The sequence below is a fragment of the Aspergillus ibericus genome, assembly GCF_003184845.1.
Source record: "Aspergillus ibericus CBS 121593 unplaced genomic scaffold BO80scaffold_4, whole genome shotgun sequence".
Taxonomy (NCBI): Eukaryota; Fungi; Ascomycota; class Eurotiomycetes; order Eurotiales; family Aspergillaceae; genus Aspergillus; species Aspergillus ibericus.
Window position 1 is genome coordinate 791485 of NW_020292102.1, and position 20837 is coordinate 812321.

Consider the following 20837-nt stretch of genomic DNA (forward strand, 5'->3'; position numbering starts at 1 on the left):
ATATGACGGGGTTTTCGCCACCGACGCTTCGGGACTTGTGCAGAATCGGCGGCGGGCTTGGCCGAGCCACGGCCTTTTCGCCACGGACCCAATGGGAAGAAGCCCTCACGAGTGACTGGGTTGAATTAACAGGAGGGACGATAACCCTGACGATTGAAGAGGACCCGGGCTGTGTGGTCATGGTGGACTCAATCGACAGGCATGAAGGATCCGAAAAGCAGCCAACAACCGCTGCAGAAACCTTACATCCTACAACTGTCCAGAGTCAGTACTACTAGTACTCTTAGCTGACTGGCTCCGCCGCCGTTCGCCAGGAAACGCAAGCAGTGGAGGAATCGGGTTGGTGAGTGGATGATCGTCGGGCCCGAGTTTATTTTATGCCATTTGATTTTTCACCTTATCTCTCGCCCGACTCGGAAGCCTTCCATTTGGGCTTTTTTTTTTTACCCTTTTTTCTTTTTTTTTTTTCCCTCACTTTTTTTATTTTTCTTTTTTTGGCTTTAACCGCGCCTCCCTCGCGTGGAGGAGAGACAAGTCGGTCTCATTGATTGTTTTCTATTCTGCTGGATTGGAGAATCTTCTCCTCGTGAATCCCTAAGAGTTACTTAAAGTAACTACTTGGTGATAACTGATCGGCCCCTCCCACGCGAGTCAATCGCCCATCTGGCATATCAGCCAAACGCAAGCCATCACTAATAGATATTATCGACGGACCAGCAGCTCCACCCGCGCCCAACGTTTGAGCAAAGTTTAGGGGATCGAGTGTGAGACGGCCGCATCCAGGATTCCAGGGCCCTTTGACACGATCCTATTATCGCTGCAATTGCTGGGTTCCACCCGGTGCCTTTCCAGAATCTTGTCGCTGCCCGGCCGCTCCACTCGCCGGTCATCTTCTCAAGTCAGCGCCCTCTTATTTACGGAGTGCTACTGTGCTAGACTACTCTAGTTCCTCCTATATAGTCCACGCCCTCCGCCGCCCCCCCGTGGCGGTTTTCCTTTCTCCACATCCGGCGGAGTCTTGCTCGTTGCTGCTCTTTCTCTCTTCCTCTCTCTCTCTCTCCCTCTTCAGTCACGGCATTCCGTCTCGCATTCCCCGTGCCATTCGCTCACTCTCGACACTTCGGCTCGACTCCCGCTCAGCTTTCATCCATCCATTCATCCATCCATCCGTCCGTTGGCGTCACACCTCCTACTTACTTCCCCGCCCCCGGCAGATAGCTTTCTTCCCTCTGCTCCTGTCTGGTTCTCGGTCCGATCTCGCTAGTGCATTCCCTGCCGCCACTTCCTACTTTTCTTCCTCCACCACCCGCCTGTTCTCGACCCGAGGACAACCCGGCGGTGGTGACCTCGAATTCTTTTCCCCCACGACAACGTCCGCCTGAACCACCCGGTTTATCAATTCGTATTCAACCTCCCTCGGATAGATCTGCACCATGGCGGACAAAGTAGGCGTTTACATCCCGCAATATGCCTCGTACAACTGGACGGGGGCTCCCTCCGACTACGAGGCGCTCACGACCAATGAAATCGGGGGTGATTCCAGTGGGTGACCCTGTTTCTACTGGTTGTGATGGCCCTGTGACTCACCTGCTGGCTAGGAACGGAAAACTTGAACAAATGGTTTCAATCCGGCGATCAAGCCTACATCATCGTCGCCTCGGCCATGGTCATGGTCATGGTGCCCGGTCTCGCTTTCCTCTACTCCGGTCTCGCGCGCCGTAAGTCGGCCTTGAGTATGATCTGGGCCTGTATGGCCTCGTTCTCCGTCGTCACCTTCCAGTGGTACTTCTGGGGGTACTCCCTCGCCTTTTCGCCCACCGCAACCAACGGATACATCGGTAACCTGCGCAACTTCGGCTTGATGAAGACCTTGGCTGATCCCAGCCCCGGCTCGCCGCTCATCCCTAACCTTCTCTACGCCTTCTACCAGGTATGACTGACATTTGACCATCGCTTCCCCGGACCACCGACTGACTTGACTGGGCTAGATGCAATTCTGTGGTGTTACCGCAGCGATTATCATGGGAGCTGTGGCGGAGCGTGGACGTATGTTGCCGGCTATGGTGTTTGTCTTCATCTGGGCCACAATTGTGTACTGTCCTCTGGCATGCTGGGCGTGGAACGTGAACGGCTGGGCCTACAAATATGGTGTCTTGGATTACGCGGGTGGCGGCCCGGTCGAGATCGGCTCTGGTCTGTCTGCTCTCGCCTACTCGATGGTCCTGGGTCGTCGCCAAGAGCGGATGATGTTGAACTTCCGCCCTCACAACGTCTCCCTCATTCTTCTGGGTACCGTGTTTCTTTGGTTCGGATGGCTGGGGTTCAACGGTGGCTCGGCATTTGGGGCGAACCTTCGTGCCACCATGGCTTGCTGGAACTCTAACCTGACCGGTGCCTTTGCGGGTATTACCTGGGTTCTGCTCGATTGGCGGCTGGCTCGGAAGTGGTCCATGGTCGGCTGGTGCTCTGGGACCATCTCCGGGTTGGTCGCAGCCACCCCGGCATCCGGTTTCATCCCTCCGTGGGCGAGTGTTATCTTGGGCATTGTGACCGGTATTGTTTGCAATTACTCCACTAAGGGTAAGTCCTCCATGGCTGTCTTCATCGTGAGATCCCTGACTGACGGCCACAGTGAAATACTGGATTCGCATTGACGACTCGATGGATGTGTTCGCAGAACACGGTGTGGCTGGCATTGTTGGCCTGTTTTTCAACGCCCTCTTCGCTGACGACGCCATTGTCGGTCTGGACGGAGTCAACACCGGGTCCAAGGCTGGCGGCTGGGTGATCCACAACTACAAGCAGCTCTACATCCAAATCGCCTACATCGTGGCGACCTGCGCCTATGCCTTTACCATGTCCGCCATCATCGCGTATGCCATCAACGCCATTCCCGGCCTGAAACTACGTGCCTCGGAAGAAGCCGAGCTGCTGGGTATGGATGACGACCAGCTGGGAGAGTTCGCCTACGACTATGTTGAAGTCCGTCGTGACTACCTTGCCTGGACCCCTCAGCAGCACAACCAGCTCGAAGACGGCCACCAGATCCCCGCCGCTGCGCGGTACGGAATCGGCGAGCACAGTGAGATGATGCTGGACGGCCACGCCCCGGTCGGTGTGGACAGCCGTGGCTGCAGCGAAGGCGACTCGGGCATCCAGGAGCTGAAGATGCAGCCTGCCCCGCGACAGGTGGCGGAGCATCACGCGCCGCACGAGCCCGAGCCGGTCCCCGTCGAGGAGCCTGTGCCCGCGACTCAGATCAACGAAAAGGTCACGACCTGAGCCGGGATTCCCTATAACCCTAATGTTTTGTGTCTTTTTGTGATATCCAGCGTTGCCGTTCTGATTAGCCCGGCTGAGCCATTTCTTGTACATGTATTATTTTTGGCGGCGATTTGGTTTGGGCGTTTATGGGACAAAAACCCGCGGGTCATGTATAACCTACCTGTTGGGTGGTTTGTATATATTAGGTTATCAGCGGGGAGTTTGATTTCTGAGCTAGATATGATTCAGGATTGATACCAGCAGCATAGATTAGTCAATTGATGATTCTACATCTGATACGAGTGACCTGCAGACCATGGATGCCACCCCGAAACCTCCCACTGAAACAACAGCAAACCATGTACCCCACAGAATACTAGGTACCTCGAACTGTGGAGAAGCCTGTCACCCACGCGACAGACGTACCCTTATGTTCAGAAACGTAATCTAAACCCATCCGGCAGGTGAGCACGTGTCTGGAAACCCCGACGTCAGTCGGTCTAGTACTTACCCAATTAAGAAGGGAGTATCTGGGCCGGATTTCGTTGATCTGTACATGTGTAAAATGGGTATGTATATAAAAGATAGTGTCTGATGATCAAGGCCATAGTCCTGAGGTGTGTTTATTGGTTTCTTGGGTGGGGGGAATGTTAGTTGTGGGGGGTGGTGGGGATATATATACTATGTATGTGTGAATGGAGGGATGGGTTCGGGTTGTATAGTCGGGTAGGGTTGGGGGAGGGGATGGATTCATTCATGTTAGTATAGTAGTGATTCTAGTGTGTCTGAGGGAGTACCTTTAGTACTTGGCTGACAGCGGTCTATGGGATATATGTTTTGAGTAATTTATTCCCGTGGGTTAAGTGGTATAGGATGTCTTGATTAATCTGAGAATCACAGGGGGGCGAAGAAATAAATATCCATAAGAAGATAACAAGCTAGGAGGTATATACAGATAGAAGGAGGCTCCAGGTAGTTACCAAGGGTCAAGGGGAGAGGAAAATAAGGCTGGGAGCATGGAAGTAGTACTAGAGAAAGACAAGAGAGGTTAAACACGTCGCACCATGCCCCGGACTCTCATTCGTTCTTCGCGGCTTAGCTTATCGACGACCTCGGCGGTCTCGCCGCCGCGCAGGACATCCTCCCATTCGTCTTCGTCCATGCCCATCACGAGCACCATCTGCAGACACCGGGTGAAGGTCTCCCGGTGGCGGTATCGGCCCGGCGCGGCTTGGGTGCCGCCCACGTCCACGGCGGCGTTCACCACACCCGACACGTCCCGTTCGAGACGAGTGGCACCCAGCGCGTTGACCCGACCGTGGTATGACCAGAGTCGCTTTTCGAGGAGACGGGCTAGGTATGCCACGGTGACGGTGAGGAGACGGTCGAAGGCGGACGCCGTGAGGATGCGACAGAGCGGGAGGAGCAACTCGGTCCAGGCAGCGGCGAAGCGCGGCCGGACCAGCTCGGCTCGGCTAGTGGGGTCGTTGTCGTCGGGGACAGCGCCATCGGCGACAAAGTCCGGCTCATCCGAGTCGTAGTCGTTGTAGACGGTGCGGGTGGGGTCGGTGTCCTCACGCGGTTGGTACTCGATGTCTCGGAAGGCGTCGGCGAGGATGGGGCGGAGACGGTGTTTGATGACGTTGTTGAAGACGACTTGGATGCCGTCCGTGAGGAGGTCGGTGACCTTGGACTCGAACGAGGCAGAGAGCGACTGGAGGGTTTGGGTTGCGAGGCGGGCGTCCTCCGGGACCGGGAACAGGGAGCGGAGAGGGTCGGTCTCCTGGACTTGGCCGTCGGGGCCAACCGACTTTTGGGGCTCCGTGTGATTCTGCAGGATACGGCGGACGTAGTCAACCGCGACGTCGAGGTTGTTAATGAGGACGAGGAAGGAGAGGACAAGCTGCTCCGGGGGTTGGGTGCCTTGGACGGCGGCGCGGGGGTAGCATTCGTCGCGCATCTTGCGCTGGGTCATGCCGATGAAGTCGGAACCGAGGACGCGCGAGAGCGTGGGCACAACGCTGGTCACGACGGAGATTTGCGACGTGGCAAGGGACTGCTGCAGGACTTTGTTGACGATGTACATGATGTCGTCGACGGCGGAAGTGATGTGCGGCGGCTCGGATTTGAGCGGTCGCTGCGGGTTCAGGGTCAGGCCCGAGGGCTGTTCGTCCAGCTGGAATGCCTTCTCGACCGACCGGCGGAAGAAGAAGGTGGTCATGGTGTTGAACGGACCGGCCAGGCGGTCGTTGATCTTCTTCGACAGGGTCGAGTCCCGAAGGAACGGCGGAAGAGAGAACTTCTGGTCCTCGTCTCCGGGCGGCTGATCAGGGGTCAGTTAGGGGGCATCAGACGGGTTTCGATTGGGACTCACATTGCAGGTGTCTGCCAAAAACCGGCAGTACAGCGACCAGCGACCAAGCATGACGGCCATCTCGTTGAGAAGCCCGTCGATCTCCTTCATGTCTACGCCTTCGTCGTCGGCCGCAGCGGATGCGTCCCGCACGGCAGGCGAATGAGACCGGGGGGTACCGCCGCGCTGGGGAGGGAGGAAGCTCTGCACAAGGAAGGTAAAGGCGTAGGATTTGGTGTCGGTCAGCTTGCGGTCGACATGCCTCTCGTCGCTCCAGGTGTCCAGGATGATGCCGCCCTGGACATCGGCCTCCACCTGGAGACGCTCGATGACCCGGTTCATCTTGCGCGGCCCATAGTGGCGTTCCACCAGGCCACCATGTCCATCAATAATCTGCGCAATATGCTCGAACAGTTTGGTCAAGGCGTTCGCGTAGAAGAAGCCGTCCTTGTTCGCAGAAGCCCCGGTGCCGGCATTGAGATTAGATCGCGCTCGGGCAGCCACGCCCTGGCAGACATAGCGGCCGTAGACATCCAAGCCCACCTCCGAGCGGCCGATGAGGGGGAACAGCTTGAAAAATCGCGTGATCCGCGCCCCGTTGTTCTCCTTGACAGCCTTGTCGAACTCGCGGAGGAACAAGCCACAGAGTGACTCGGCTGCGTTGTCGAGCGTAACATTCGGCGGGTCTGGCACCTCAGCTGTAGGGACCATCTCCGCTGCAAAGGCACCCTGCGCAACCTCCGGAGCGATCTTGGAAGCACGGTTCAGGTAGCTGGCCGCTGTCTCCCAGTCCTGCGGTGCTCCCATCGAACCCGCGACGCCTAGCACGCAGGCCTTGAGCTCAGACACTTGCTCGACCACTTCCAAGGTTGCCTTCACGCGAGATTGTTCCAAGTCGAGACGACGGACGGCGCTGGAGATGCGGTCGGCAGTGGTTGCGGCGTCGGACAGCATGGCATGGCTGATGGTGCGGGTGGTACTGGTCTGGGAGCCGAGATGGGCACGGAGTAAGTCGAGTCGGCCGAATTCTCGCGAGAAGTCCTTCTGGGAGGCCACGAGGGCGTCCAGACGGGCCGTGACGGATGCTTCCTGGTCGTGCAGGTGCGACAAGGTGGCCTTGATCTCGGCGACGGAGCTGGCATTGAAGATGTCCGCGGGAGGGTGCGAGGGGGTCGAGGGGGCCCCAGCATGACCATTGGCCACGCCGACCGTGGGGGTGGCCATTGTCCGCACAAAAGGACCGGCGAGATGCAATTGAGGAGAGCGACAGGGGGAGGAAGAGAGAGAGAAAGGGAGAGATAAGATGGGAGTCCGATGGATGGAAAGCCATCTGGCGTCGCGGCCCGGAGGCGGTGAGCTGCCGAGGGGTTGCAGGGATGTGGTCGAGCTTCTCCCCGACGGCGTGTAGATCCATGGGAATTCGCTGAATTAGCGGATGTCGAATATTCCGAGCAGCTGCCTGCTCTTCGATCGTTCGACTTCTTATAGTTTGGACCCCAATCCCAGGAATTGCCATGTCGGGTGGTCCGCGGTGGATTCCTCAGGCAACGACGAGGTGAACGAATTCTGCCGGGGTGCCATTCGACGTCATCTCCAGCTTCCAGTCGGGCTTTTCCCCTCACTGCCTCGACCCTCTCTCCCAGCTCGACTGTCGCTACAACGCCCGCTCCTGGACGCCATCGCCCCGAATCCTCGGAATTGATCGACACTCGCCATCATCGGCCGCCGTCACAGACCCCGATACCAACAAGCCCCGCCCAAATCTGGTCGCCGGCCGCGCACCATGGGCAACGAACCGTCAACCATGGTGGACGAGCATACGTCGCCTGCCGTGCTAGAGGCGCGTACGATCGAGGCTGTGGCCAAGTACATTGAGCAACGATCGGTGCAGCGCGTGGTGGTGATGGTATGTCCCCCTATTCCCCGCATTCATGTGTTCGAGAAAACGAGAACCCCCCCCCTCCCGCTAACCGGAAAATGGTCGGTCACTACCACAGGTCGGAGCTGGCATCAGCACCTCGGCTGGAATCCCGGATTTCCGCTCCCCAGACACAGGCATCTACTCCAATTTAGAGTATCTAGACCTGCCGGAGCCTGAAGCGGTCTTCGACATTGGTTTCTTCCGCGAAAATCCCCGGCCTTTCTACGCCTTGGCCCGGGAACTGGCCCCGGGCCAGTACCGGCCCACCATTGCACACTCGTTTATCAAGCTACTCTACGACAAGGGTCTGTTGATGAAGCACTTCACACAAAACATCGACTGTCTGGAGCGTCTCGCCGGGGTGCCGGGCGACATGATCGTCGAAGCGCACGGCAGCTTCGCGACGCAGCATTGCATTGATTGCAAGGCCGAATATCCCGACGACCTGATGAAAGAGGCTATTGCGAAGGCGGAGGTACCGCACTGTGTCCAGTGCAAGGGGCTGGTGAAGCCGGACATTGTTTTCTTCGGGGAGTCGCTGCCGTCCGACTTTTTCGATAACCGGGAGCTCCCCGAACAAGCCGACCTCTGCATCGTCATGGGAACTAGTCTGACGGTGCAGCCATTTGCCAGTCTGCCCGTGTTCTGTCGGGAGGGATGTCCACGGGTGTTGATCAACATGGAACGAGTGGGCGGGCTGGGGTCCCGACCGGACGATGTGCTGATCCTGGGCGACTGCGACACCGGGGTGAGGAAATTTGCGCGGGCGCTGGGCTGGGGGGAGGAGCTGGAGGAGCTGTGGGAGACGACGAACCCGGATAAGGGAGCACGGGAGGCGGAGGATGCACCCGCTCAGACGAGGGAGGAGCGGCTCCAAGACGAGGTGGATCGCCTGACCGAGGAGGTTGATCGCACGCTGGGCATCTCCAATGCATACCAGCAGCGGGTGCGGCAGCATCTGGAGCGCCAGGCCAGCAAGACGGCGGAAGCTGCGGAGAATACGAAGCGGGATGAGGAGACGGACCGGATTGGGGGCCTGGCACATGTCTTCCCGCATCTGGCGCGGGCTAAGGAAGGGAGGTGAGGATGCTGGAGCACATCACATGTGGGATGGCGTTGGGTGGCTGGTTCGAGTGATTCTGACTGGACGCGGCCAGCTGGTCGGGCAGACGGGTTCCTGGGGCTTCTCGGAGCTTCGCCACGGATGGGGGATCGGGAAGAATAAAATAATCTAGATATGTACTGGGACGGAGTATAGGGTGATGATGATACACACGATCGTCGTAATGAATCTACTGCCTGAGAAGGAATTCACGGGGTTGGGGTTGGGGGGACCAACATTCCTGCACGAGGAAGATGAAGCTCTCTGGCCAGATGCATCCATGCCATTTAATACCCCTCCATGCTGCAAACGACCCTCCCACCACCACACCACCACCAGCATGTCATATCATGATAGCTCCAACCCCCAGCCAATAATGGAGGGGATCTGGGGAAGAGTAGAAATAGAGTCGGAGGGCCGCGATCCGGGCACCTCCCAAAGCAACAGCCGGTGAGGGTTTGCTGGATTGATCGGGGCGCTTTCTCTTTCCCTCCACTGCGGGGCGGTCCTTTGGTTTATTACGGATTCTTGTTCTGCCTGAGTGCCTTCCTGTTTCTGCCCCACGTCATTTTCTCCCGTCGAACTTTCCTCTCCCCTCTTCTGTGCTTCTGTGCTTCTCTGGTCTCTCTGCCTCTCTTCTCTTCTTCCTCCTCCTCCTCCTCTTCTTCTTTCTTCTCCATCATCCCGACTTTCAGTCTCCTCCTTCCTCCCCATCAAATTCATCTCCCCCCCCGCATCTTGTCATCATGGTCGGACTCGGTCCCAAGCGCCCCCACTCCCGCAAGGGTACTTAGTTTTCTACTCTACTGCTGCTCCCTTTCTCTGCCTCGGGATGCCGATCACTAACCCAATGGCTCGCCCCCAGGTTCCATGGCCGATGTCCCCCAGAACCTCCTGCAGCAGATCAAGGACTTCGAGGAGCAGTTCACCGTCGATCGTGCCACCCTCAAGAAGATCGTCGACCACTTCATCAAGGAGCTGGAGAAGGGTACGTGCCGCCACCCCCCCCACCATCCCGGCCCCTAATTCGGCCCGTGAAGCAAAGCATCATCCCCGACTAACCCGGTCCCTTCGTCGCAACAGGTCTCAGTGTCGAGGGGGGTAACATCGTGAGTGTCCCGGCTCGATCAATTGTCCCATTTCACCCACGGACCGACTGACCCTGTCTCTCCCAGCCCATGAACGTCACCTGGGTCCTCGGATTCCCCGATGGCGACGAGCAAGGAACCTTCCTCGCCCTCGATATGGGCGGCACCAACCTGCGTGTCTGTGAGATCACCCTGACCCAGGAGAAGGGTGCTTTCGACATCACCCAGTCCAAGTACCGCATGCCCGAGGAATTGAAGACCGGCACCGCCGAGGAGCTGTGGGAGTACATTGCCGACTGCCTGCAGCAGTTCATCGAGTCCCACCACGAGAACGAGAAGGTCTCCAAGCTGCCCCTGGGTTTCACCTTCTCCTACCCCGCCACCCAGGACTACATCGACCACGGTGTCCTTCAGCGCTGGACCAAGGGTTTCGACATTGACGGTGTTGAGGGCCAGGATGTTGTTCCTCCCTTGGAGTCGATCCTGCAGAAGCGAGTAAGTGACTTCTAACTCCCCACTAGCAGATACCCGGCTGACCTCGCGACTATAGGGCCTCCCCATCAAGGTGGCTGCGCTGATCAACGACACCACCGGAACCCTCATCGCTTCCTCCTACACCGACTCCGACATGAAGATTGGCTGCATCTTCGGCACCGGTGTCAACGCCGCCTACATGGAGAACGTCGGCTCCGTCCCCAAGCTGGCCCACATGAACCTGCCCCCCGACATGCCCGTGGCCATCAACTGCGAGTACGGTGCGTTCGACAACGAGCACATCGTGCTTCCCCTCACCAAGTATGACCACATCATCGACCGCGACTCGCCCCGTCCCGGCCAGCAGGCCTTTGAGAAGATGACCGCCGGTCTGTACCTCGGTGAGATCTTCCGTCTGGCCCTGGTGGACCTGGTGGAGAACCGCCCTGGCCTTATCTTCAACGGCCAGGACACCACCAAGCTGCGCAAGCCCTACATCCTGGATGCCTCCTTCCTGGCGGCCATTGAGGAGGACCCCTACGAGAACCTGGAGGAGACCGAGGAGCTCCTGGAGCGCGAGCTGAACATCAAGGCCACCCAGCCCGAGCTGGAGATGGTCCGCCGCTTGGCCGAGCTGGTCGGTACCCGTGCCGCTCGCCTGTCGGCCTGCGGTGTCGCCGCCATCTGCAAGAAGAAGGGCATTGAGTCGTGCCACGTTGGTGCGGACGGCTCCGTGTTCACCAAGTACCCTCACTTCAAGGCGCGCGGTGCGCAGGCCCTGCGGGAGATCCTGGACTGGGCTCCCGAGGAGAAGGACAAGGTGACCATCCTGGCGGCCGAGGATGGATCCGGTGTGGGTGCGGCTCTCATTGCGGCGCTGACCCTGAAGCGGGTCAAGGCGGGCAACCTGGCTGGTATCCGCAACATGGCCGAGATGAAGACGCTCCTATAATGACGTGGACTGGCGCATGATTTTGGAATTGTTTGGTGTTGTGACGAGGGAATCTGGGCGGAATGAAAATATACAGTTACACAAGGCATGAAGCTTTCAGTTACTACGAAGAGTTTTGATACACGGATGATCGCCGTTCCTTGGAGATTCAAGAGCGGGCGACTTGGATGTGTAATTCCAGAGCTCGTGACTGGACCTGCATGACAGTCCAGTGGAGACACCAACCGCATCCCTGGCGCGAGCAACAAAGCTTGCCCGAACGGGTTGCGGAAAGTCGAGAGGAAGTGTAGCCCGGGTGAAGGGCGGAGGAATGCCATTAGGGATCTGACATTCCCCGTGCCGAACGGAATGCCCGAGCATCATCCTGTGTAGAGACCCGATGACCGTCGTAGATCCTCACAGCTGAGCTGCTTGTCAACAAACAGCCTGGCCCAACAACCGATCGCCACTGGACCGGAATGTCTGCCATTGTCAACATGACCGGCTGCATCCATGTCCCGGGTGCCTGGCAGCAGTCTGTTTACCACGACTGAGCTCCATCCTCCGTCGGATCCATGGGACATAAATATATGCCTTAGCTAGCTCTATCCGCACGCTCTGCTCCTTTCCCTCCATCATTCCATCCTCATTCACTTCCTGCCCTTATCCCATCTACTCCCCAATCCAATCCAATCCAATCCAATCACAATGAAGCTCTCCCTGGCCTTCCTCACCGCGGCCCTCACGGCCAGCACGGCCCTCGCCGCCGCCGTTAACAACGACCATCCTCTGATCAAGAAGGACATGGCCGCCGCCGCCCCTTCGGGCACTACCAGCGCCGTCGCTCTGGCCAGTCCCTCTGCGGCCGCGACCGAGCAATACGGGACCGCCCAGCTCGCCGATGAGAGCGACGGGGACGACCAGGGCGGTGACGACCAAGGCGGGGATGACGAGGGAGCCGATGGTGGTGACAAGGGCCCTGATGCCGGTGCTGATCAAGATGTATGCCCCCTCTCTTCTTCTTCTCCTCCTCCCTCCCCATATCCTCTTCTCTCATCCTCTCGGATCATTACCTATTATATTCGTCGCAAGGGTTGCTAATGTGTATGTGATGGAATCTACAGTCCTCCAGCCCGCTTGACTTTGTAAGAATTCTCCCTCCCTAGGTTGGTTTTGTGTTGTTCGGGTTATATGGTTTCTTTGTATGGGGAGTGATAGTTGGGTGTATAAAGCGAAGAACGTATTTGCTGACGTTAGGGTGATGCTTGGGGGAGTAGCTTTCGGGGATTTTGGGATTGGTAAGTTTATTCCTCCCTTTTTTTTTTTGTCTTTGGGGGTAACTTGGTTTGTGAATGATGGCTAATGAGTTGTGTTGTTGTAGTTGGGTTCTTTGGTGAGTTGAGTCCCTTGATTCACTATGCCTCCCTCGCTGGGTCTCTTCTTTTTCTTGTCTTGTCTTGGCCCTGTTAGGGGTCTAGACAGGAACGGAAAGAAAGGGAGAGGGAAAGAGGAGGGAGGTAGTGTATATTTACACTGGATATCGATCACTAACCCCCATTCTTCTGAATAGGGTCTACGTCAGGGTACTACCGCGGGACAGCAGTAAACTGTCTATTTCTCTCCCTCCTTGGCTATTTGCCTACCGATCCAAGATTCTCTATTCAGCGATCCATGATGAGGAACTTGTGTGTTGATGGGTTGTTGGGGATGACTTTTTCTTCTTCTTTCTTGTCTCTGATTTTGTTCGATGGATTGATGGGTTAATCGATATCTTTGGGTGGAATTAGGGTCTTCTTGTTTTATGCTTCTTTTATTTACCCCATTTATTTACTTATTGGCCGGTTTACTGCGTTCGGGTTTGCGTGGAGGGAATGTTATTTCGGCAGTGGGCTGGGCTCGAGAGAGCCGGTTAGGGTTACCGGGATCCTATATCAATACGAACATTACAACCAGTTCAGTCATGTATGTACTAACTACCACCGCTATATGCTGTTGGGACATCCTTACACCCCCTCCACCAGTAGCTAGAAGGGATATGTATCCTCTTTGGCCTCCGTGGCGGTAGTAGCTTTGACATGTGCTGTAAGTACTCCGGAGTTAGTAGGAGTAGGCATGTCTATCACGAATATGAACTTTTATAATATATGTAATATGTACTCCGTATGTATGCATGGATCTACCACTTCATCACCCCCGGATCTCCCACAGTCGGATACGTCCCTGTTCATTGCCCACCGACAAGTACTCCGAGTTGGGCGAGATGGCCACGGAGGAAATGCGGCCCAGGGGCGTGTTGGAGGTCGGCCAGTTGCGGTAGACGGTGCAGGTGGGGAGGTGAACTGTATATGTTGTTAGTCTGGTCTGCTCGGTTCCGTGATATAATCGTCTCTCTTGGGGGGGGAAATACCCATTCTCAATGCATCACGCTTCCAGCGACTCGCCATCACGAAGAACTGTCCGTCCGGAGAGAATACCACATGGCTGATAGGCGTGGTGAGCTGGTCCAGCGCCCGGACTGGCTCCGGGTTGCGCGGGATGGCCTGCTCGGGGTCCGTGGCGTAGGCTGCCGCCCATTCGCGACGGTCGTAGACGTTGACCACGCCGCTGGAACTGCCGATGGCTACCCAGCGGTCACCACCCAGTTGGGTGCGGCCGGACCGGCCACCCAGACTGAGCACCGTCGTGCCAACGGCACCTGCGTCCATCCAGCGAGCGACCACCCGGTTCAGGCGGCCGTCCCATTCCGAGACCTCACCGTTCTTGCTGGCCACCGTCATACCCTCGCCGTCGCCCCACCAGGCGAAATCGGCGACTCCGCCGCGGCCGTCCACCCGCACCTGGGCAATCCATTGCGCTGTGCCGGCGTCCAAGACGTTGATCAGACCACCGCCCTTGCGGGACGAGCCGACCAGACCGACGTAGCGGCCGCAGGGCGACAGCTTGAAGCGCTCCATGGACTTCTGCTCCTCCTTGCGGTCGGCGGTGCCGTTGACCTTGTCCACCTTGCCGGTCTCCAGGTCCCAGATGTGGAAGTAGCGCCGACGGCCGGATGCGAAGATGCGGCTACCTGTGGGGAGGTGGAAGGCCGAGCTGTGGATGGGGGTGTTGCGGATGTGGAACGAGGTGAGAAGAGGGTTAGGAGCCGGGGAGGAGGGGGAGATGTGGTGGAGGAAGAGCGTGGCTGCAGGTCCGGAGGAGAGCAGCAGCGGGTAGTGAGGGTGGAACATGAGCGAGTCGACCGATGACTGTAGAATATCAGATTAGCTCTGTAGCACATGTGTGCGCGCGAAGGCTAAAGACTTACCGGCTGGTCTTTGCCGACATCCTTGAGGCGATGGATATCCACAACCTCCTGGCGCAGCTTTCTGCGGCCACCTGGTGCCGTCTTGTCCTCTAGCTTGACGAGGTCGGTAGCGCTCTGGAGCAGCTTAGCCAGGGGCTGTGTGGACGACGCCTCCTCATCATCGGTATCCATTGCCTCTGCATCGGAGTCGTTCTTCGGCTGGTTCTTCTCCGGGTCCGCCCAAGCCGGCATCGGGTTCAACTGCACAAACTGTCTGCGAAGTCGCCGGATATACTCCTTGCCACTGATAACATCCTCCGACTCAGCGACGCGCAGCTTCCGCAGGCGCTGGTGGCTCGCCAACGAGATCGAAATGCGCTCATCATCGCTATCATGCCACAGCGCCGGCATACCGGCCTCCTCATCGCTTCCCTCCTCATCAGACGGCGTCGCCGGCGCCTCAGTAAGTTCCGTAGAAACCGGTCCAGCACCCGAATCAAGGAAGAAAAGCTAACATCACAACCCACACCGATTAGCAACTACCCCGCAGGACACCAAAACGAAAGGCAAGATCACAAACATCAGCATCATCCAATTCCGCCAAGTCGCGCGCGTCCTCCTCATTCTCATCGTCCTCGTCCGCAGACCCCTCGTCGCTGTTATCCGCCAGCACCAAACTGCGCTCATTCTGGTTTTTCAGGGCGCCAAGAAATCCCTCGTCGTCGCCGAAGAGCATGGCCTCGAGCTTCCTCTCGGCGTCATCCTTCTCAGGCACATCCGACTCATCGGAGCTGGTTTCATCGTCCATGTCGATGTCGTCGTCATTGCGAATCGGCTGGCCCGGTTCGAAGGGCGAGCGCGCGGCCGTTTTCACCCTTTGGCGGGTCTTTTGCTTCACGCCGGCTTTGGGCATTGTGGTGGAGCTTCCCTGAGGGATTGCGATTGAGGGTAAATGGATGGCTGTGATCCGGGGAGAGTGTTAGATAAGTATTATTAGAGGAATGCAACCCAGCCAGTTGTCCCCTTCGCCAATGGTTGTCGCAGAAGTGATGAAGCCGCCGACAATAATTTTCTTCGGCGGCCGGCAGATGTGGGCGGTGAGGCGTGCGGTGGGCGCCGTGCCGCGGGTGCCTACGAATTCAGGCAGCACTATGTCTTGTATTTCTTGTCTGTATTATGTCTCGTGGACGAACTCGCGAAAGGCAGGCAATTAAGACAATAGCAACTTAAAAATCTAACCTCATGTACACGCCCTTCAGTCCAACCCATAGATGCATAACAAGCCCTACTGCCATAAAGCAAACAAACAACCGTGAAATCACCAAACGCCACATGAAAGTACGTGAGTGGAGTGTCATGTCAGTCCCTCTCGCGAGACGCAAGCTTGGTGGACGATGATAGCTGGCCATATTCGCCATGGCTGCTGCCCGACCTGGCTGATGCCGACGCGGATGAGGCAGAGCTGCGTTCACCGTGAACCGCCGGATTGTATTCGGCAGACTCAAACCGGACTAGATCTTCCTTGCCCTGATCCGGGTTATCCAAGGCCGCCCCATCATCCTTTCCTACGGAGTCTTCGTCCGACTCGAAGGACTCGTCGTCCAGACCCGCCAGCAGGGCATGGCGATGCTCGTGACTGTAGTCCTCACCTTCTGGCCCAGACTCGAGGGTATCCTGCAACAACGGCTTCTTGATGAACGTGTCAATGATGTAATATTGGATCGCATTCATGATGACAGGGAACAGTAGCATCACGAAGATGATCTGCACAGCCGTGTTGCCCTCGGTCCATCGGAGAGCCCAATCTCCCACCTTGACGATGAACGGCAGCAGCTGGATGAGGAAGAAGACACAGATCTTCATCCCTAACAGCCCCATGAAGTAGATTATGGACTGTTTGAACCACCACGAGGCGCGAGGTGGACGACCGTAGTTCCCAGACTCAATAGACTCTGGAGGGTCTGCAAGCGGAGTATACGAGGCTAGGCGGTTGAGGAGGTGCAGAATGAAAATGAGGATAGGGATGCCCAGGGTAGTCTAAACAAAAGTTTCCGTTAGCACTCGTCCGGCATCAGGGTCGTGATATCATAGACAAGCAATCATCAAGCTTACATCGATTCCCAGGTTCAGGATGTAGAACGAACATGGGTTCGGCTTATACTCGCTTCGGATTTCCAGCTGGCCCGCCGAGAACATTGACATGAGTAGGTTCGCCAGATGCAACATCGCAGACCCGAAGACTTGTTTCGAGACGTCAAACGCCCACACCTTCAATGGTCGCTGAGGTCGTTCTCTCCAGCGCTTGTAGACTAATGACAGCAGCGCCAATGCCCCGAGTGCGGCCTGGACGAGAAGCGAAAAGGGCCCTAGAAGCCTGCATTCCCCGGTATCCTCGCCATCCCCAGTCTCTGGACCGGCCAAAAAGAAAGGAACCGTTTGCATAGTCGGCGATGGAGATGGCGATGGTGTTGCGAAGGTACTGGAGGCAGAGGTCAGACTGTCAGCCGCCGACGCACCGATACCGCTACTGAGGGCTGCGATGACTGTTGTTGTGATCAGCCCGACTCGCGATGTGAAGGCCATGGTGTCGGTAAAGCTCCGTCGGGAGTACAGATGGAAGCAAAGGCAAGAAGATAGGGAGATTAGGTAGAGGTCGGTCAGTTCCGAAGAGTTTCCACGGCGAAGCTGTTGGTGGCGTTTAAACTGGGAGGGGAGTCTAGTGACCTGCGGACATGCAAGACGACGGCGAGCCTATCTTGCGAGGGAAGTCCGTGTCACGGGCATGAGACGGAGCCCGGAACAGGATTCCTAAACGTGATAAACTCAACCAGCACAGAGGCGCATGGATGGTGAAGGCACGGAGTCGAGGCTGGATAGAGAAACGAGGAAGGCTCCTCCTTTACGAGCAGGGAACCTAAACCAGGCAGACCTGGGCATAGAAACTAGAAAATAAGCGGGTTTCATGGGAGGCTTTGGAATGGGGCGGAGAGGCGGCATGAGGTCAGGGCTGGCCACAACGAGACACCGCCCCCGCAGTTGGTCTCACTAGCGCCGGCCAAGCTCCTCATCGCGCGGTCCTGCGCTTTATTGCCCCGAGACACACCCTGACCCTGATCGACGGAACCACTCCGTGCCACTATTCCCAGTTTAAAACTACGAAGTACTACGACGTGAAGATTACTGTCCTACAGAAACATGCCCCTTCAATGCACGTGAAATGAGTCAGTCCAGACTCATGTTGACGAATGGCCTGGAAGAATTTTGTCATGAAGACTTGATCTCTGCACTAACATTTAAAAGTCCAACAAGAGCCAACAAGAGCCAATTGCGTGTCCAAGAACAAGTACACCACCCATCTATATGGGATGGTTCTTGATTCTCAGTGCGAAATCACAATCCATCATGACCCGTCATGGACCGTCAAAACCTAGGGCGGTTCATCCCATCGTTCTTCCCCAAAAACGAGAGGGGACACAATCTGCCCTTAACGGATCCCCATAGTCGGACCAATCCTTAGATCATCAGTCTCTCGACCTTGTCCTTGATGGTACGGATCTGGCCCATGAGGTCACTGGCCTCGTTGCTGGTGATGCTGGCGGCAATCACGGGGCGAGAGACACCGGTAGCACGGCCAAGTGCAAGCTTGCTGGGTACGAAAACGTACGGGATGTTCTTATCTTCAGCGAGGAGAGGGATGTGAAGGAGGATAGCAAGGGGAGAGGTGTCCGCAGCGAGGATGACCAGCTCGGAGGTACCGCGGTTGAGGGTCTTGGTGGCTACAAGGACGGTTAGCAGGCAGGCGCACAGTGATATTCCTGATCAATCACATACCCTCGTTGGCACCCTTCTTCAGCTGGCGGTAGTGAGAAGCCTGCTGCACGAGGTCGAGCAGGTTCTGGGTAAGGGCCTCATCGGCGAGGGGCCAGGCTGCAAAATCCATCAGTATGTTGCGACGAAGCAGAATTTGCGATGTGCTTACCAGCAGAGGTCTCAGACATGTTTAAGATGTAGGGGTGAGATGTGTAGCGGTCAAAAAGAGGCTCACGCAAAGGATCACTGCCGTGTTGCAGATCTAAAGGCTGGAGAGGTGGTTGTAGAAGCGCATCTGGTCTGCCGCGAAAAGAAAATCTTTAGAAGAGCCACTGGTTGGTGGGGCTGAGTCATGGCGTGCCACGCTGGGATTGGTCCGCGTTCGGGAAGACCTTGCTGCCTCAGAGTCCAGGCATGATAATTACAGCCTTAGCCGTCAGGCATAAAGCTGGCCAGGCTGGCCCAGCCGGCGTGTGTCATCGAAGATCAACCGAAGGTGGATCGATCCCCAGATCGTGGTCGGAGCAGCATCTGGCTGTTCGGGACTTCGGGCTCGTAAACATTGTACTACCGGTCTGCACCCTGAGTATATAGAGGAGGGATTGATCCTTATCTGCAATTGCAATTCCCTTGGGTAGATACTGGGCGTCGCAGGTGAGCCTTAGCGCATGCAAGCCAACTGTCCAGGATTTGCCGTCATTTGGTCCTCGGTTCCTGACATTCCAAGCATGTCACCAGGATACTGCACCTGCGCGACTGTGAGGATATCATTGGCGCCTGGTTGTCGCGGTTAACGACTCGGGAGTGGAGACTGTTGCAGCGAAGCTCAGGAAACGATACTAACTACCGCACTAGTTGCCTAGCCTTACGTAGATTCTCCGGGGGTCTATCGCTAGTCGATGCATGATCTCCAGACATGCGATCCACCGCCCATGCAACTGACGGCCGTTGGAGGATCGTCGAATCCCAGCCCACCCCTTACGACTGACGTGGTCTTTCCAGTCGCTGGGACACAGACCCTTGGCGGGGTCACTTAGAAGGTAGAACATACAGCAAGGTCACTCATATCTCATAGGTGTGCCGCAGCAGCCGAAGGTGGCCGGCGATCGAAATGATTATATTGGTAACTGTGAACCGGTGCAACAAGGTCGACCGGCTTGAAATATCCCATTCTGTATCATTCCCCTGAACAAAAGCCAGGGTGTCATTCAACCCGCCGGCAACCCTTTCATACCCATGAATGAATCAGAGCCATCAAACCCATAGGAGGAAAACGCCAGAAACCCCACGACCAACCCAGGATAATACGCAGCCAGATGCCGGCAAAGGGCATGCAGAGAAAGCGAGCAAAAGCATTCATCACGTCATTCTATACCATGTTGCTGTTTGAGACGCTCCAAATTCTCTTGCCTTTCCGCCAGGTCCTCTTTCGACCTAAGCATTTTCTCGGGCTGGTGATATAGCACTAGGGAGTAATATCAATGTCAGCCAATCGGCTCGTCTGCAGTCTCGGCTTCGCTTCCGGCCACGCGACAAGTACGTACCAACGAGGTATCTGTTCTGGAAATTGAATCCATTGAGCTTATCGCATGCCTGTTTGGCGTCGTGAACGTCTTCGTAGACAACAAAGGCCGTGCCTTTCGAGTTGTTCGCAATTCCCTGACGTATTTGGCTGGAAGACAAGGACAAATTAGGCTTTGGACCAACCAGCAGACGGAGTGGGAGGCATGCGCAGGCTTACCGGATGGGACCAAATTTGCCGAAGAGGTCAAAGAGTTGCTCAGCGGTGACGTTGTAGCTGCACGAAGGTCATAAGATTAGCTCCCTATCCTCAAAATAAAGACAGCACCTGTTGTCCAAGGGCTGTCGGTCGATAGCTATGCGACGGTCGGCGTATGGGTGAAGGGCGAATTTAAGCGTCATGGACATACTTGAGGTTCTTTACAAAGAGAATCCTGAAACCGGTCAGCACCTGCATGTCAAGCATGACCCTCCGCGGACCCGCAGGTTTGCCATCCGCCAACATGCCGGACGAAGATCCGGGGTCAAATGATGGCGGGCGACCAAAGAGGGGCAGAGATTCGTCAAGCAGAACTTACCGATTGGCTTCGGGGGCGAGCTTCCGGCTCATTCTCGGGTGGGACAATAAAGGTCCTAAAAATGGGGTGCAGGTGAGGTTGAAGATGAATCAGATACCCAAAGGGCCTGGAATGGGAAGAGTACTTGAGAGGGAAGATCGAGGAAGAGGAAGAGGGAGAGGGAAGCAATATCCGCGACGAGCACGAGGTTCGGAAGGGAGTCTGCCTTGCCTGATTGGGGCTAGCGGCTCGGAGGAGCCTCACTTTGTTGGTTCGAGAAGACCGTCCAAACCGTCCGAGGCATTGCGGCCGACGGACGGGGTCGGGGAGCAATCGGACAGGGGTGGGAAGGTCTATAGATGTAATCCTAGTCAAGAGAGACACCCGATATGTTTCCTCAGGGTTTGTGTCTCAGATCGCGGGGGGGTGGTGATCGTAGGATCTATAGGAGTTCCTCTCCGGGATTGCTCGCCGCAAACGATAGGACAGGATACAGTCAGTCAGTCAGTCCAAGGGACGGCAGGCCTGAGGCA

At 56.6% G+C, this 20837-nt stretch overlaps 10 protein-coding genes across 10 annotated transcripts; 5 read left to right on the forward strand and 5 right to left on the reverse strand.

Annotated features, from left to right (window-relative positions):
- Positions 1–279: 279 nt before the first annotated feature.
- On the forward strand, positions 280–620 carry BO80DRAFT_175666 (uncharacterized protein). Its single transcript, XM_025713963.1, has one exon. It carries the CDS (start codon positions 378–380, stop codon positions 546–548), a length of 171 nt encoding a protein of 56 aa, XP_025579396.1. The 5' UTR covers positions 280–377; the 3' UTR covers positions 549–620.
- A 542-nt stretch (positions 621–1162) lies between these two features.
- On the forward strand, positions 1163–3779 carry BO80DRAFT_175668 (ammonium transporter). The gene is made up of 4 exons (XM_025713964.1): positions 1163–1542; positions 1599–1930; positions 1989–2580; positions 2633–3779. The coding sequence occupies exons 1-4, from the start codon at positions 1434–1436 to the stop codon at positions 3280–3282; spliced, it is 1683 nt and encodes a 560-aa protein (XP_025579397.1). The 5' UTR covers positions 1163–1433; the 3' UTR covers positions 3283–3779.
- A 64-nt stretch (positions 3780–3843) lies between these two features.
- BO80DRAFT_175817 (Golgi transport complex subunit COG4) lies at positions 3844–6904 on the reverse strand. The gene is made up of 2 exons (XM_025713967.1): positions 5639–6904; positions 3844–5587 (listed from the first exon to the last, which is right to left on the reverse strand). The coding sequence occupies exons 1-2, from the start codon at positions 6839–6841 to the stop codon at positions 4313–4315; spliced, it is 2478 nt and encodes an 825-aa protein (XP_025579398.1). The 5' UTR covers positions 6842–6904; the 3' UTR covers positions 3844–4312.
- Position 6905: 1 nt separating this feature from the next.
- On the forward strand, positions 6906–8711 carry BO80DRAFT_175687 (SIR2 family NAD-dependent protein deacylase). The gene is made up of 2 exons (XM_025713965.1): positions 6906–7523; positions 7615–8711. The coding sequence occupies exons 1-2, from the start codon at positions 7401–7403 to the stop codon at positions 8620–8622; spliced, it is 1131 nt and encodes a 376-aa protein (XP_025579399.1). The 5' UTR covers positions 6906–7400; the 3' UTR covers positions 8623–8711.
- A 529-nt stretch (positions 8712–9240) lies between these two features.
- Positions 9241–11312, forward strand: BO80DRAFT_175689 (putative hexokinase Kxk). Its single transcript, XM_025713966.1, has 5 exons — positions 9241–9426; positions 9506–9628; positions 9724–9749; positions 9816–10223; positions 10279–11312. Exons 1-5 carry the CDS (start codon positions 9387–9389, stop codon positions 11152–11154), a joined length of 1473 nt encoding a protein of 490 aa, XP_025579400.1. The 5' UTR covers positions 9241–9386; the 3' UTR covers positions 11155–11312.
- A 349-nt stretch (positions 11313–11661) lies between these two features.
- Positions 11662–12530, forward strand: BO80DRAFT_481198 (uncharacterized protein; the record flags this gene model as incomplete). The annotated part of the gene is made up of 4 exons (XM_025723373.1): positions 11662–12135; positions 12258–12278; positions 12391–12431; positions 12515–12530. Exons 1-4 carry the CDS (start codon positions 11842–11844, stop codon positions 12528–12530), a joined length of 372 nt encoding a protein of 123 aa, XP_025579401.1. The 5' UTR covers positions 11662–11841.
- A 587-nt stretch (positions 12531–13117) lies between these two features.
- BO80DRAFT_490696 (WD40 repeat domain-containing protein) lies at positions 13118–15444 on the reverse strand. The gene is made up of 4 exons (XM_025723648.1): positions 14997–15444; positions 14438–14926; positions 13541–14378; positions 13118–13472 (listed from the first exon to the last, which is right to left on the reverse strand). Exons 1-4 carry the CDS (start codon positions 15327–15329, stop codon positions 13321–13323), a joined length of 1812 nt encoding a protein of 603 aa, XP_025579402.1. The 5' UTR covers positions 15330–15444; the 3' UTR covers positions 13118–13320.
- A 136-nt stretch (positions 15445–15580) lies between these two features.
- On the reverse strand, positions 15581–17365 carry BO80DRAFT_461530 (STIMATE family protein). Its single transcript, XM_025722453.1, has 2 exons — positions 16529–17365; positions 15581–16453 (listed from the first exon to the last, which is right to left on the reverse strand). Exons 1-2 carry the CDS (start codon positions 16997–16999, stop codon positions 15776–15778), a joined length of 1149 nt encoding a protein of 382 aa, XP_025579403.1. The 5' UTR covers positions 17000–17365; the 3' UTR covers positions 15581–15775.
- A 255-nt stretch (positions 17366–17620) lies between these two features.
- Positions 17621–18557, reverse strand: BO80DRAFT_373549 (SNU13 family protein). Its single transcript, XM_025716565.1, has 3 exons — positions 18396–18557; positions 18248–18343; positions 17621–18192 (listed from the first exon to the last, which is right to left on the reverse strand). The coding sequence occupies exons 1-3, from the start codon at positions 18412–18414 to the stop codon at positions 17930–17932; spliced, it is 378 nt and encodes a 125-aa protein (XP_025579404.1). The 5' UTR covers positions 18415–18557; the 3' UTR covers positions 17621–17929.
- A 736-nt stretch (positions 18558–19293) lies between these two features.
- Positions 19294–20623, reverse strand: BO80DRAFT_373550 (putative pre-mRNA branch site protein p14). Its single transcript, XM_025716566.1, has 5 exons — positions 20326–20623; positions 20158–20181; positions 19968–20024; positions 19771–19898; positions 19294–19691 (listed from the first exon to the last, which is right to left on the reverse strand). Exons 1-5 carry the CDS (start codon positions 20355–20357, stop codon positions 19591–19593), a joined length of 342 nt encoding a protein of 113 aa, XP_025579405.1. The 5' UTR covers positions 20358–20623; the 3' UTR covers positions 19294–19590.
- Between the last annotated feature and the right edge of the window lie 214 nt (positions 20624–20837).

Excerpts from the sequence above, each read along its gene's own strand:
- BO80DRAFT_175666 (XM_025713963.1), top strand. The coding sequence starts at position 378 with ATGCCATTTGATTTTTCACCTTATCTCTCGCCCGACTCGGAAGCCTTC.
- BO80DRAFT_175668 (XM_025713964.1), top strand. The coding sequence starts at position 1,434 with ATGGCGGACAAAGTAGGCGTTTACATCCCGCAATATGCCTCGTACAAC. Across the intron at positions 1,543-1,598 it reads TGAAATCGGGGGTGATTCCA|GAACGGAAAACTTGAACAAA; the intron begins GTGGGTGACCCT and ends CCTGCTGGCTAG. Across the intron at positions 1,931-1,988 it reads TTCTCTACGCCTTCTACCAG|ATGCAATTCTGTGGTGTTAC; the intron begins GTATGACTGACA and ends TGACTGGGCTAG.
- BO80DRAFT_175817 (XM_025713967.1), bottom strand. The coding sequence starts at position 6,841 with ATGGCCACCCCCACGGTCGGCGTGGCCAATGGTCATGCTGGGGCCCCC. Across the intron at positions 5,588-5,638 it reads TTTTGGCAGACACCTGCAAT|CCGCCCGGAGACGAGGACCA; the intron begins GTGAGTCCCAAT and ends ACCCCTGATCAG.
- BO80DRAFT_175687 (XM_025713965.1), top strand. The coding sequence starts at position 7,401 with ATGGGCAACGAACCGTCAACCATGGTGGACGAGCATACGTCGCCTGCC. Across the intron at positions 7,524-7,614 it reads TGCAGCGCGTGGTGGTGATG|GTCGGAGCTGGCATCAGCAC; the intron begins GTATGTCCCCCT and ends TCACTACCACAG.
- BO80DRAFT_175689 (XM_025713966.1), top strand. The coding sequence starts at position 9,387 with ATGGTCGGACTCGGTCCCAAGCGCCCCCACTCCCGCAAGG. Across the intron at positions 9,427-9,505 it reads GCGCCCCCACTCCCGCAAGG|GTTCCATGGCCGATGTCCCC; the intron begins GTACTTAGTTTT and ends GCTCGCCCCCAG. Across the intron at positions 9,629-9,723 it reads CATCAAGGAGCTGGAGAAGG|GTCTCAGTGTCGAGGGGGGT; the intron begins GTACGTGCCGCC and ends TCGTCGCAACAG.
- BO80DRAFT_490696 (XM_025723648.1), bottom strand. The coding sequence starts at position 15,329 with ATGCCCAAAGCCGGCGTGAAGCAAAAGACCCGCCAAAGGGTGAAAACG. Across the intron at positions 14,379-14,437 it reads ATGTCGGCAAAGACCAGCCG|TCATCGGTCGACTCGCTCAT; the intron begins GTAAGTCTTTAG and ends GATATTCTACAG. Across the intron at positions 13,473-13,540 it reads GCGTGATGCATTGAGAATGG|TTCACCTCCCCACCTGCACC; the intron begins GTATTTCCCCCC and ends CAACATATACAG.
- BO80DRAFT_461530 (XM_025722453.1), bottom strand. The coding sequence starts at position 16,999 with ATGGCCTTCACATCGCGAGTCGGGCTGATCACAACAACAGTCATCGCA. Across the intron at positions 16,454-16,528 it reads TCCTGAACCTGGGAATCGAT|ACTACCCTGGGCATCCCTAT; the intron begins GTAAGCTTGATG and ends ACTTTTGTTTAG.
- BO80DRAFT_373549 (XM_025716565.1), bottom strand. Across the intron at positions 18,193-18,247 it reads GAAGAAGGGTGCCAACGAGG|CCACCAAGACCCTCAACCGC; the intron begins GTATGTGATTGA and ends CCGTCCTTGTAG.
- BO80DRAFT_373550 (XM_025716566.1), bottom strand. The coding sequence starts at position 20,357 with ATGAGCCGGAAGCTCGCCCCCGAAGCCAATCG. Across the intron at positions 20,025-20,157 it reads CTCTTTGTAAAGAACCTCAA|CTACAACGTCACCGCTGAGC; the intron begins GTATGTCCATGA and ends ACCTTCGTGCAG. Across the intron at positions 19,692-19,770 it reads CCAGAACAGATACCTCGTTG|TGCTATATCACCAGCCCGAG; the intron begins GTACGTACTTGT and ends ATTACTCCCTAG.